The 14,600-nt window shown below is 35.9% G+C and overlaps 1 protein-coding gene across 1 annotated transcript; it reads right to left on the bottom strand.

The window, feature by feature from the left end:
* Nucleotides 1-6: 6 nt before the first annotated feature.
* On the bottom strand, nucleotides 7-11,789 carry LOC114747845 (serine/threonine-protein kinase STY46-like). Its single transcript, XM_028936189.1, has 15 exons — nucleotides 11,355-11,789; nucleotides 10,542-10,656; nucleotides 9,458-9,567; nucleotides 9,195-9,299; nucleotides 7,990-8,062; nucleotides 6,742-6,852; nucleotides 6,399-6,449; nucleotides 5,098-5,237; nucleotides 4,883-4,990; nucleotides 4,429-4,502; nucleotides 3,195-3,370; nucleotides 1,493-1,588; nucleotides 572-652; nucleotides 397-447; nucleotides 7-170 (listed from the first exon to the last, which is right to left on the bottom strand). Exons 1-15 carry the CDS (start codon nucleotides 11,528-11,530, stop codon nucleotides 99-101), a joined length of 1,539 nt encoding a protein of 512 aa, XP_028792022.1. The 5' UTR covers nucleotides 11,531-11,789; the 3' UTR covers nucleotides 7-98.
* Between the last annotated feature and the right edge of the window lie 2,811 nt (nucleotides 11,790-14,600).

The raw sequence follows: 14,600 nt of genomic DNA, 5'->3' as shown, positions 1-14,600 counted from the left end.
TTGGCTGGAATTGCTTCCCAACATCTTTGCATTAAATCTATTAGTTTAGGGTGCCCTTGCTTTGGAAGTTCCGGGCGTAACCCCTGAAAGGATGTAAATCACTGTTGGGTCAGACACAATGACACACTCCTTGTTGAATACCAACTGAAATGTAGAATCCCAGTGCACTCCTGATCGATAATATATTAGATTTAGTCATTTTCATTTCAAAGTTCACAAAGGCATAGCCCAAGAAAAGATGCGCTTCAATGAGGGCAAAAACAATAAATTAATTGTTGCTTTTCCAGAGTTGATTTAGTGTAGTCATGCAGATTCACGTCAATAAGAGGGTTCAATTGTATTGCTAAACTTTATGATCAAACATTCAAGTTTTATATTTGAACAGAGAGAGCAAACCTGTCTCACGCCTAGGGCAGCTTGTAGTGGAGTCATGGCATCATATGGTACCTGAAATACCATACATGACCATATTCTGTTTTTAGTAGTCTCCTTGATGTCAAAAATCAGTGTCCATGGAATGGAAGAGTAATGCAAGAGAATAAAAATTATATGACTGTAATTTACACCATACCTTTGCAGTTACTAGTTCCCACAGTACTATGGAAAAACTGAATACATCAGCTTTCTGATCATAAGGTTGATGGTTTATAACCTTGAGAGGAAATTTGTTATCAGTGAGATGGAGAAAGTAAAGCCAGAAAGAGAGAAAAATAAACATGACAGATCCGAGTTTTCAGTTTTTTAATTACTTCTGCTGTTTATTTCTGGTTTAGGGGACAGTGAGGGACAATAAAAGAAAGTAAACACCAATGATATGTTGACCCCCTATGGCTCTCTCTCCTAAATGTCTGTAATAACTTGTAAGTATTTTGGCCTCAAGTTTTCCCCGTTTATTTCTCCAGTCTAGCAGGGTGTTACCTTGGGAATGACCTTTCAAGAATTTTAGGCAAAATTTGGGGGGCCTACTATTACTTTGGAACAATTTCTCCCAATTCTATTTAAATTTTTTGGCAATTAGAAAGAAAACAATGCATAGTTGAAGTAATTCAGTGGTTTGCTTGGTGATGCCGGCACCTTAAAGTGTATATCGATCTTGCAATCATTTTTGGGATAAAGTAGCATATATGGCTTCAGAATGACCTTTTAAGAATTTTTGGCAAAAACTGGGGGCATCCAAGTACCTTGGGACAATTTCTCCTAATTCTAAGCGATTTGGTAACAAGAAAGAAAATAATGCATCATCAACAATACAGTGTTTAAGGGTTCCGCAGTTTGCTTGGTAATGCCTGCATTTTCAAGACCATATCTTCATCTTGAAACCAGTTACAGGATGAAATTATATTATACGACTTGTCTTTGAATAATTAATAGGTTTCTTAACAAGACCAATAGTAGCTCCCAGAACCCTACGCTTTAATGAGCACGCATCAAGCACCTATTGATATACTGAAATATCAAAAAGCAATCATAATGTCATCTCTAGAAAACAAACCTCCGGAGCCATCCATCTGTATGTTCCAGTTTCTGCAGTCATCACTCCCCCCTGATTCAGGAACCGAGCTACTCCAAAATCTGCTACTTTAACAACCTTGCAGGGAAGAAAAAGAATATTTCAAATGATCAGTTTTAACAGTGTATTCAAAAAGTTAAAACAGCACATTTATATTAAAAAAAATCATATCCAAAACAGAAATGATAGTTACAATAACAAATTCTCAAACATTCAACAACAGCAGTTCTTACGCAACTATATAAGTTACTGTCCATAAATGAGTGAAAACATGGAACACTTTATTCTGAACGAGAAATGCACCAAAAATAGCAATGCTCTGTAATCAAACTAGAAATGCACTTAATAAGCACAAGTCCATAACCAAAAGAAAAGTGGAAAAAAAAAGAAGAAGAAAGAGGGAGCGCAGCATGTTGACCACAATAAATTAAATGAATGTCTTGGGCTACCATGTCAACTATTACCTCCGATCTTTAATATAAGAGCTCGTTTAACTTTTATTTTGGTCATAAATATAAGAACCCAATTCACTTTGTCTATCATATTTATCCATTTTTTCCAAGGCAGTCCTTGTAATAATGATAGTTCTAGTCAATATACTCGAGTAGTAAAGATATTTTAGAAAAAGCAATACCTGTTTATTACAAATAACTAACTTAACTAGTTTTTTTAATCTACTCAAATTAGTCAACTAACTCTTATATTAAGGACTGGAGGTAACACATCCTTTTTCTTTTTGCAAGGCTAACGAAACAGATCACATTTATTAGTTATCAACAGAACAATGGTACGGACATTTATAGGGGAGACATCCTACAAATCAGGCACTCAAGTCCCGCGATTTATGTGAATTAAAGAGCAACAAATTATAGTGAAGCAGATAAGATGAAAGCAGAACCAGATAAGGAAAATTTTTACTAGATAAAACAAGGAAAGATGCTGTTGGATGACTGCATCAAAATCAGGACATAAAGTCAAGATTTCAATGAGAATAGAACTTAATGGCTATGTTCTCCAAACTCCAATAACAACAACAATAAACCTTATCCCATTAGGTAAGGTTGGCTACATGAATCACAAGATACCGTTGTGCTCTATCCATATCCAAGTTTTTTGATATGTTGTTGAGCATGAGGTCTCATTTAATGACTTTATTAAACGTTCTCCTCAGTCTTCCTCTAGCCCTTTTTATAAAACTCCAAATTGTCTGATCTACCCTTCTCACCGACACCTCTAATGGCCTTTTCTGCACATGCCCAAATCCCTCAAGTGATGTTCAACCATTTTCTCTTCGATAGGCGCCACACCTACTTTTGCTCTAATATTTCCATTTCAAACCTTATCTTTTCTTATATGACCATCGATCCATCTTAATATCCTCATTTCTACTACCCCAACTTTTTATCTTGTTTTTTCTTTATCACCCAACATTCATTACCATACAGTATAGTTGGTCTTATAGCAGTTTGATAGAATTCTCTAAACTCCAATAGTAACAAAAATACTTGAGAAGTCAATTTAGTTTCAATTATATATCATCAAGTGGCCAATGGAAAAATATGAATCCACAAGTAGGACATAACTGCATACATAAAATTCATCAATGTGCTTTTACAAAGTAAAACCCAATTTGGTAAGGGTAACATATTTGGTATTAAAATTTAAATTTGTCATAAGTTCTTACATCGTGGGTATCCATCAACAGATTGGCTGTCTTCAGATCCCTGTGAATTATATTGTTTCTGTGCAAATACTCCATACCCTTACAGACATCAATCGCAAACTTCAGTAGTTGAGAGAGATCGAGCATATTATGGTTTTTATGCAAGTAATCATACAGACTTCCTCCAGGCATATACTCTGCAAGCAAGGGAAAAACGATAAAATTACATCTTTATGCTTAAATTTAGCAGACTAACATTTGACGAGAAATAGATGAGGAGACCAGACATATATACATATTTCAAGGTAATAAGCAATATTCCCGAGGGCATTAAACAATCAATAGCAAAACAAAACTCAATTGGGCATGTGTTCATAAATTTGGTACAAGAATGTTCCTCTAGATAAGTTGCGTGTTCCAGCAGAAACAACGTATTTGCCAGAGAAATGAACAGAGTCAAATAACATAATTGGCCGTTAAATACAAGTTCTATTTCTTTTTTATTTATATTTGAGATTGAAATCAACTCATAGTCTCCTAGTTCAAAGAAAATCAGCATCATTTGGCGTTACCCTTCGTCAACTATATATTTTCTGTTGTGTTAATTCATCAACTTTGCGTATTGATATTCAAATAATATTAAAAGAATTCATCGTATAGTTACTCGAAACATTTCTCAACAAAAGTGGTCTGTCAATTACACAATAAATCCAAGAGTCAATATCATTTTTAGTCCCTGAAATTCTATCTCATTTTACCTTTGGTCCTTAAAATTTGAAACCAACGGCTTTGGTCCTTGAAATTTGACCTTATTTTGATTTTGATCTTTGCTTCCAGGACTACAAACATCGTTCTCAGGACCAAAAATCTTCAAGTGGACCAAACTGAAGTCAAATTTTAAGGACCAAAACCAAAATGAGATCAAATTTCAGGGACAAAAACCGCTAGTTTCAAATTTCAAGAACCAAAACGAAAGCAAAGTAAAATTTTAAGGACTAAAGATAGTATTAACCCTAAATTCAATAATTTATAACTATACATGATCTGCACCAGTGGCTTGACACACGTGCGCATGGCAATACACTTATTTTTCAATTCCTTACTATAGTAAAGAGATAGCGGAAGAGTTTTCGAACTTCTTTTATTCGTGTGTTCGTGTGTTGGAGAGGCCATGAGATCAAACTCCTGGCAGAGCCACACATCTTACTATAGATATGCCAAATGAAGTTGGGAACAATTAACGGCAGAAAGATACCTGTTACAATCCACAAATGTGGAGATTTTGTACATGCACCAATGAAACGAACAACATTTTTATGATGCACCTGCCTGCATGCAAAAGTTCGCAAGTCAGAAAATTTCCAGTGCTAGAATGTAAGGGCCGAATAAGAAAAGCTCAGAAATATACATACATATATATATATATATATGAGTTTTAGACCCAAGGGTTTTTAGCAAGGAGCATCAACAATGATTGGTATGACTCAATTTGATATCACAGTTTCCTCCTTTTTTGGGCTTAAATATTAATACAAGTTTAAGGTAAATAAATCATAATGCACTATCACCAAAAGAAAATAAATCACATTACATGGCTCACCCTTAGCACTTATTCAATATATTTCACAAAGTGAAACTAAATGCAAAATTTATTAAGGAAACACCATGATGCACCATGAATCATACACTAAAAGCAGTGTGATACTGACCTAAGAATTGCCACTTCTTGAGCAAACTCATCCTCTAAAGCATCGTTCAAATGCTCAGATCTCAAAATCTTAACAGCAACATCTTGACCCAGATAAACTCCATGATACCTGACGATGAATAACAGGGCCAATAAGAAGAACAGAGAAGTGACAAGACAACCACGAACAAAAGCTAAAAGAAATCAATTAATTCAAAGTGAAAAGGCTCAACTTACAAATCTCCACAAGATCCAGATGCTATTCTATCTCCTATTTTAAGCAGCCTCCTGTCTATTTCCCAATCACCAGATTTTGCTTCTCCTACTATCGCCTTCTCTGCAGTTGTATGGGAGTTCAAAGAACGAGACCAAGACCCCTACAGTAAGGAAGAATATCGATTACTATCTTGCAGGCCTTGATTACGTGCGAGAAAAAGGAGTTCAAAATCAGCAATATTTTTGAATCTCCTGATTCCTACTAGAACAGCAAACTGAGAGTTAAACTCTTCCTAAAGTAGAGGGGAAGAATTTCATTGTGCGCCACTACTCAAATAAATTAATTGGTTGATCTATCACAGTATGCACCACTATTCAAGTAAATCAATAATACTACTCAATGTGGGACTTAGGCATCTCATATTACCTTCCTATCCATCAGTTATTATCATCCAGCCCAATTTTTTTACCCCTTCTGATGTCACTTTTCATGAAAATTGCCCCTATTTCTCTCAACATTATCTTTGAGGGCAGATTTCAATCATAGAAAATAAGGGGAACAAATTTTGGCTCGTCTCTCGCTCAACTCACTCTCAAATAATGAACCCAGCTCATCTGCATCTTATGTTCCTTCACCAAATATAGAGCAACCAGAAAAATGCCCAAACAAAAGGCACAGAAAGCAGCCTAGAAAAATGCACCCGTAGTCTTCCAAACACAACCTATAACCAAGGACAACATGACACTTGAACCAGTGAAAACTAAACAGTTTTTACTCAAGAAAGAAAGCTTAAGGTATTGAACCAGGGGAAGCCCAATTTTTCAAGTAATGACCAAGTATCACTACATTCCTGCTGCTGTCAGAAAAGGAACTAGGGAGCGTACAAAGCATCATTATATCCTGTTTCCCATTTCGTGTCAATGTTCTTCCAGCTCACACAAATTATCTTCTTGGCCTAAAAAACCACTTTCTATGCCCACTTCTATGTCTAAGATATTGACTAAAAAGAAATGGAGGTAAGCCATTGTTGCGGAGATGAAAGCCTTGGAGGGGGAAATAACGTGAGAATTAATGGAGCTACCTTGAGGGTGAAAAAAATGACCTGGATGCAAATGGCTGTCAACCTTTAGGTTTGAAAAACTCATAAAATCTCATACTCGAGCCTCATGTTTATGAAAATTGTAAATTTACACTTTTCATTCATAAGCATATTGCAGGCAGTTTAAGCCAATAAATGTTCGAATCAAATCTTTGGAGATGTATCAATCCATAAATAGAACCGATCACTTTGTAAATACAAGGTCAGCGAGACTTCATGCACCTCACTTCTTGCAACAGCTTTCTCCATGGCCTCATACAACCCATGCGTGTCCTGAGCACAAGATTGCAAAGTCAGCAACCTTTAAAGTGAATGTAGATCCTCCATCATACAATAAATATACTAACAATGATTCTTAATATCCTACAACCTCAAATACTGGGATTGACTAATTTGTTATTTTCCCCTAAATTTGAAAAGTCTGATTAGCATGCTATTTAGCAACAGTATATGATAAAAGCCAATGTAATATGTGAGGGTATCCATGAATAGATTTTTCTCAAGGCTACAAGGCCGTAAAGGTCTTGACGGAAAAGCAAATGCCACCAAACATTTTGCAATGTACCTCTACTGGCCATCCATCCACAACAAATACATCAAGGGAGTAGCCATCCGTCGTTGAAAAAACATGTGCTTCACGGATGTTAAGTCCAATATCAGACAGCAACGCAGACAGCTGAAATAGAATCATTCATTAGAAGAAATCACATTGCTCATCAAGTATATTTCAAGGATGCACAATAAAGAATGTCCTGAGAAAGTAAAATTATGTTTTTCCATGCAAGTATATGGTTAGGCCTAAGGAAGATAAATGCGTTGTTGTTTCCAAATCAGACTCATGAAACATGCATATAAGGAGAAGTTTTGTTAGACTTGCAGATACATTCCACTGAATTATCAATAAGAAATCAATCACCCATCATAAAGAAAAGAAATAAATCGCAAACAAATAACTCAAATCAGAAGTACACAAAACTTCCCATTTGTACAATACCTATCACTAATAAATATATATCAGTTTACCATATCAAGTGCTAAAGTTGAATACCATCCAGTGGCCCTAGTAAGTAGCAACTTACGAGTTTGAGTTAAAGAAATGAGAAAAAACTGGTTCGTTATTTGATGTTTGGAGAAATAAATCAGATGAAATTTAATTTGAAACAATCAGGAAGCAACTATGTATTGCATCCGATACTATCTTTCATAAATGGACCAAACAATATAGTCATTTCACTGAAGAGAAGATACTCCCCATCACCTTTGTCAACTATAATGACTCGTTAGTAGATACATTCAAGAATCCCTCAAAGAAGACCCCGTTTCCTTCATATGTAACAAGCTTAGCATGCATTACACATACATTCCAGCTGTATCATAGCACGACGTGCATTTATCTTATTCATTATACTTTTATGCAATACTGTGCACCACCTACAGTACTACTACCATGTACAACCCTTTGTAAATGCGATGATTAATCTATGCAATATACACTTGCTACATTTCACATAAAAGGTTTCTCTCTCATTTCACTCTGATTATACGGCAAGCATCTGCAATTCTAGTCAGGATATATGATGAATCAACCAACCATGTTTGCTACAAAAATCAAAATGATAAGCTCTAATTCCTCATCAAATACCTACTGTCTTAGGTAACTGGATGTTAAACTCAACCAATCGATTATAGTGGAACAAATACAGAAATTGAACATCTATATTCATACAAGGAACACCAAAAACTTGGAATTCTAACTATTTTGAAAAATATAAATTCCAATATTGGACAAATGAGATAAATATTTCAAACATACCTGGCTTAAAAGCTTTGGCTTGTCAATGGCAGAAAATATAACTTCATGAACTGGAATACTCAGTTGCTCATGCCTGCATTTTATATTGCAATTTGAGTAATTTACCACACAAGGGCCACAAATGACAGAGATACTAAAATGTAAACAGCACTTGCCACAGGGCAAAACCCAATTTGCAGCATAGTAAGACAGACATCTTGATAAATGGTCCAACACGTCTTAATCCTGTAAATCATGTATTTCATTTTCCAAAAGCAAAGCACCATCAGGAGAGGCAGTTGCCTATGACTACAATTAACAATTTCAGTTTATCAGTGCCTTTAACTAGAAGGCTAATCATCATAACTTGCTTATATAAAAAATAAAAAGAGTAATTTAAATGTCACAAGTGCAGAGGAAACAAAGTCATTCACACATTTCCTATTATACCCTTTCATAAACCATATATGATTAAGAAAACAAACAGGAAGGCATTGGTTTACAAAATAGAAATCATGACAAAGTTCATCAACCAGTCCTCCCCAGTTAATTGAGCCTCAAGCAGACCACTGCACATGCCACCATGGTGAACCTCCATCAAATCCCATGGCGGCACACGAGAACGCATGACACTCTGGCAATGTTCAACCCAGAATGTGTCACCAGTAGTTGTAGAGGCCAGTTCAAGTGTCTTCCAACTTAGTTTAAGCCTTAACAGCAGTGTTACTCTTGAAGGTGCTATTTTGTGTTTCTTTTAACAGCCTTTAAAAGCTCTGTTCACTGCCTCCACCAGTTTTGTACATTGCCTCTGTTGCTCACCGCCTCTCCCATTGTACCCATTAATTGTTTGTGTTCTGAGGCAGTGAGTAGTAAGCCCACAACAATCAGCTTTGCCCCAGTCCTTGACAATCACTTTAGTCCAACAGGTAATCGCCACATATTCAAGCCACACACATAGTGAACAGGAAAAATTACTTGAAATAGGGCATATGATTGACAGATTTCCCAAAGTATAAGTGGTCATATTTGAATTTCAAGGCATAAATGAAGGGATCAGTGTTGAATTTCAAGAGATAGTAAAACCTCATAGTAAGGGCAAAAAAAAGCTCTGTTGTAACCAGGTTAAATGAATATTACCACTTCTCTTCGTATATTCATTCCAGGAATTATTCCAAAAAAAAAAAAAAGGATAAAAGAATGAAATTTTAGATGATTTTTGGGATTACATCTGGGAGTAATTGTCAGTAACCTCCTTGGAGTTCTTTCCAACATCCAAATTAAGATCTTCAAGCTTAGAGCAAGGCTCAAACTCAGCTGCACAGTCTCTTGCCCTACTCATAGAAATGATATACATGATATTAAGAAAAGCCAGAAATGATAATGGATAATTATTAAAAAAAAATATACATATGAAACCTACAGCTGCCTAAAAAATCATCATTAAGAGTTGATGTGGTATTAATAAAACAATGACAGGTAAACTGCTTGCCTTTTATGAGATGATTCAGCTTCCCCATTAGATGCGGGAGAAGATGGCCTTATGCTAGAATGAGCACTTATAATTTGTTGATCTCGATCATCCATTCTAGTAGAAATGTGCTGCCAACCATTTTGAAGGATAAGAAAAATGAAAATTAAACATAGCCATTGAAGGCAGAAAAAAATCTGACAGAAGCTAGAAGAAAAGGAATCACTAATTGTAGAGTATAATGTGTTTAATGTATAGAGACCTCAGACAAGGAAATTAAATCTAGAATTGACATTTTTAGGCCAAAAAAGAGCATATTATTAGTTAGTAGGATATTAAATTTAGAAACAATGTCCTCCAAAACCAAGTATGAAAGCATAGTAGGAGAACATTACAAAATATTGATGACAAAGGTTTTATATGATCAGATTCAAAAGTAAAAAGTTCATATCATATTACAATTATAAGCCTTGTAAAGAGTCCCACATTGGGAGCCGAAGGTAATCTATGTGGCACTTAAGGGGATTGTTCTTTCTATTACAAGCTGCTTTTAAGGGCTAGTTCCCCCGGCTTGCTTAGGTCTCCACCAATTAGCACAAGGGCTAGGACCAGTCTCTGAAAAAGTTTGCTTGTGGAGAGAACGTCATGGTCATAGCATGAGGAAAGTGCAATGCAACGCCAAGAACTTGCTAGCTGACGTGAGCACCCAGATTTTGGGAGCCAAATTGAGAGGGGAAGCAAATAAGGACGAGTTCACCTTTACCAGCCAGATTCAAGGACAAATACTCAGCCACTAAGTCTAAGTCTGAATCCATATCGCTCTCCCCTCTCTTTTTCTTTTGCACTTTGTAAAGAGAATATCACGTCCTCAAACTCTTCTAAAGTTCTCTATGAATAAAAAGTAGAAGAACGCAAGGGTGCAAAAAAGAATGGCATCTGCATAATTCCAAGCTTCAATCCTATGGCATAACTTATCCTTCATTATCGTATGGAATAAAATTGTCCAGTAGTTCATGACATTACAATTACCGAAGTCTCCCCGATTACCTAAGTCTCTCCAAACCACATCTTGAATATATATATTAAAACAAAACAAAAGAGGTACCTCCAAAAAGCGTATATTGTAGACAGGGCGCTTGCTTGGGTCCCTTGCCAAGGCAAGAAGTTTCTGATGTAATAAAACATCTTCAGCTCTGTCTATGTTAACATCAAGCAAATAACTGAAACGACAGCAGATTCCATGCATCAGTCTTAGTTATCAGTACAACTATATCTTATCACATTAAGCATACAACTTAAATTACCAAACCTTCGCAACACAGACCAAATAGAACATTTAGAACCAACACATGAGAAGTCTATATCATCGTTCAACACTGAACTGCAACGCTCCACTCTATGCTATTCTCACGAGAGAGCAGCGGGGAAAATCAATGCCAACACGTTAAGCGATATGAAATGTTAGCTGTGTAAATATATTAATACTTATAGTCTATAAGCATAAAAATATCAAAATGTTCACCGACTTCTGTTTTCAGTCAGTAACTTGGGATTGACCGGCCTCTTGAACATGAAAAGAAAGATAAAAATTACTAATTACAGCACACAGGAATGAAGAGATGAAACCGATAATGTTGATAATGCTTTCAACAAATCCAAAATAACAAGTTCATTGTCAGTGTGTCCTTTGATACCGTTTAAATAAAAGGGAATCAAGGGAATAACATGATATCAAATTATTTTGATGAAATCACCTATGACGAACTCAATTTAGCGTATTTAAGTCCATAACACTTCAAAGACTTACATAAACGCTTGCCAGTGACCAGGAAAAAAAGCTACAGAACAAAAACCAAATGCAAATATCCAAAAATAGCAACTTGACAACAGAAAGTAAATTGCAATTAAGTAGCTGTACCTCGGAGGCAATCGGTTGAAGTGAGCGTCTAGCTGCTCACGAAATTCCGCCTCTTGGCCATGGCCGTTTTCTACTAAACGATTGTAAACATCGTTCCTCACATCATAGTTGCCGAAGCCACTCAAGGTGCGCGGTGGAGAGGAGCTCTCCCCTACACCTTCGACGAAGAAATCCATTGCAGTCTCCCTCCCTCCCTGTGGTTGTCGAAAGAGAGGGAAATAAAAGAGAAAAATGCGAGAAAGCAGGGCAAATAGCAGTAAGGATCTTTGACCAAGGCTGGAAACGGGAAAAAGTTTCGAGATTTCAACGAAAATGGAGGGCAATTTCGTCCACCACGGCCGTACCGCCTAGTCCCAGAAGGTCAACATAGTACACAGACAGAGGAGAGGAGAGGAGAGGAGAGGAAGCCAGGTCCAGAGCTACGCAGAAGTCCAAAAACGTAAAAATCTTTTCTTTTCAGGAAATTGCAATGCTTATTCTCATTTATTGGGAGCACGGTGGACTTTAACGTAAGTATTGGGGTCTACGGAATAAAATGACAAACAACAGTAAATGCAAAAACTTTGACAAAAATACAGTGAACCTTTCAAAAAGAAAAACAACGGCAAAAACATGGAATCTCTTTTATTTTTAACGTGAAAACATGGAATCTCTTTTAGGCTCATGCGTTTTTCCGTATATTACATCCCGTGTGACATGCATAGATCGTTAACTTTCTGTTTAGTTGGGAATAAGAATGAAGAGAATAGAGGAGAAAAGATTTTCATCAGTCCACTTTAATAAAAATAAGATGCGAGAATCGTTAGTGAGTAAAATCAATTAGAATTCTCCAACCATGCACAGTTCTCTGTTTTTAAATTGAAATTGTTAAAATTCCTGCTTTCCTCCCCCGTCCCTTCCAATTAAATAGGAGGTTATTGACTTGATAATTTTACACCGTTTAGAAAATACACAAAATAGATTACGTGGGTAATTATTATAAATAAATAATAAATAATTATAACAATGAAAGTATAAATAATTGTAGATGATAAGCCTAAGAATTGGAGATAATTACGAAAACTGCATCCTGTTCCCAGAACGGGATAGCAGGTGGAAGAAAAGGTCGTTAATGATGAAGATGGGTCCCGCAAAAGGCATGTAATTGTAAACTATCAAGAAGAAGATTCCCTATTTAAAATTTAAAAAAAAAAAAAAAGGGTTTAGATAAAGTAACCGGAAAGTGGGGGAGGAGGCTCATGACAGCCACTTGATCAAACAATTTCACCACGTGCCGCGTTGTCACACCACGTGGCGATCCCTCATGTCCTTGAAATGACGTGTCCTCTGGTGCTTCGCCAGCTGTCAACAGTCTATCATCCCAAATCCAGCCACCTGATACACTTGAAGCCATTTATTTATACTATTCCTAAAGGCTCTTCCAGCTTCTCCCTTTTCACCCATAGCAAAATGGTTTAAACTCTGCTCATTAGATTCTATCCAATTTTCACCGTTCACACTACTCGAATTTTTTACAATCGAATATCTTCTATTTAGTATTTTCATTTATTCATATTGCAAGCATTATGATGCAGGTCTTTTTACAAGATGAACTTCTTATGTCTAAAAATTGGGCTTCGAGCCCGAATGTATTTATGTGCTGGTGAAATATGAAGTGTGACAAAATAAAATGTTACTACCTTCAAACCTTGATATAAAAATTAATTTGATTTTCAATTTAATTCTAAATATAAGATTTTAGTCTACTTTATTTCTAATATTTATTTTCTTTTTTTTAAATAGTATTTGTAGTAGTTATAATATATATGTTAAAAATTTCATCCAATAATAATTCTAGTTAATATATATATTAACAAGAGTACTCTGAAGAAGATAACATCTATTTGTTACAAATAATCAACTTAGCAAGTTTTTCTTAATTTACTCAAATAAGTCAATCAGCTCTCATATTGAGAATAAAGAGTAATATTACCTCCGGTCTTTAATATAAGACTTCATTTTACTTTTATTTTAATCCTAAATATAAGACCCCAATCCACTTTGTCTCCAATATTTATGCTTTTTTTTTTAAGATAGTCCTTCTAATAATGGTAGTTCTAGCCAATACACTTGATTAACAAGGATATTTTAGGAAAAACAATACATATTTATGACAAATAACTAACTTAATTTCTTTCCTTAATTTTCTCAAATTAGTCAACTAGCTCTTATAATTAAGACCGGAGGTAGTATTATCCCTAAAGTCTCTCCCAACTAATGCCAATTCGAACACAAAGCATGTTTCCACGTCTGCACTTCATATCAAATAAAATGTCTAATATACACGATCAACATGCTAATGGGTGTTTTTACCCCTCTAAACACTTTATGCTGTCAGATGGCAATGAGAAGAAACACCCACTTTTTGCTCTTTAACCTTACTACAGACCTTTAACCACATCAAGAGATATCATTAATTAAAAAAGAGATAATGTAGGATTACCAAGTACAAATCCTGTAAATATACTTCATCAAATAGAAATGTGTTGTGGTATTAATTCTCTGCAGCAAAAGTTGCCATCCTTAAATTAATGAATGCGGCAAAATTCGTAAATCCAAAGCACTGCAGTTGAAGTGAAATCCAATTAGAGAGAAGAGCAAACGAACACCAAACACCTTAAGCTGCAAGCAGGAAACGCAAACAAATCATTCCAATCAGCCAGATCAACAACGTTTCGTATCACAATTCCGTAATCACACTTGAGCTTGATGATATCCACTTTGATATTAATCCGCACAAACGTAAAAGGTGTTTGGCAACCCTAAGAAGTACTGTTCCACAAAACGAGACAAATTCTTTTATATAGTGCACAGACCTTGACTTGAAGTCGAGCTTGATCAGAAGGCAACCATGGCTGTTTCCCAGTTTCAGCAAAGTAACTCCAGGGTTGATTTCATCGTCATGATCTTCTTCTTGAGCCATTGATCACTCCACGTAAAACCCAACAACATTCACATTATTGGTAATTTCACGGCGTCGCATATGCTTTTTACAGAGATAAAGGACTTGGCGAAGGTTTGGAGGCAGACAAAACCTGGGTTTCAACCTTGGAACCATCAGGCATCGTGTAGCCTGGTTGCTCTCCTGCCGAGTGACCCATATCTCGTCACGGGCTGATATTACCAGCCCTAGTTTTCATAATGCTGATGCATGAGTTCATCTAATTCATTAGCACAAATAAATACGCACAATGAATTTGGACATGG

The sequence above is a fragment of the Neltuma alba genome, unplaced genomic scaffold (assembly GCF_004799145.2).
Source record: "Neltuma alba isolate B1F8T4 unplaced genomic scaffold, ASM479914v2 tig00005494_pilon, whole genome shotgun sequence".
In the NCBI taxonomy this organism is placed as follows: domain Eukaryota; kingdom Viridiplantae; phylum Streptophyta; class Magnoliopsida; order Fabales; family Fabaceae; genus Neltuma; species Neltuma alba.
The sequence above is the reverse complement of the archived record's forward strand: the minus strand, read 5'-3'. Positions and strand labels throughout refer to the sequence as shown.

Bases quoted from the DNA above. Each gene is read 5' to 3' on its own strand.
- LOC114747845 (XM_028936189.1), bottom strand. From the start codon at position 11,530: ATGGATTTCTTCGTCGAAGGTGTAGGGGAGAGCTCCTCTCCACCGCGC. The intron at 9,568-10,541 runs GTACCTCTTTTG...AATGGTTGGCAG, and splicing joins ACAATATACGCTTTTTGGAG to CACATTTCTACTAGAATGGA. The intron at 5,238-6,398 runs GTGCATGAAGTC...TCCTTACTGTAG, and splicing joins AAGCTGTTGCAAGAAGTGAG to GGGTCTTGGTCTCGTTCTTT.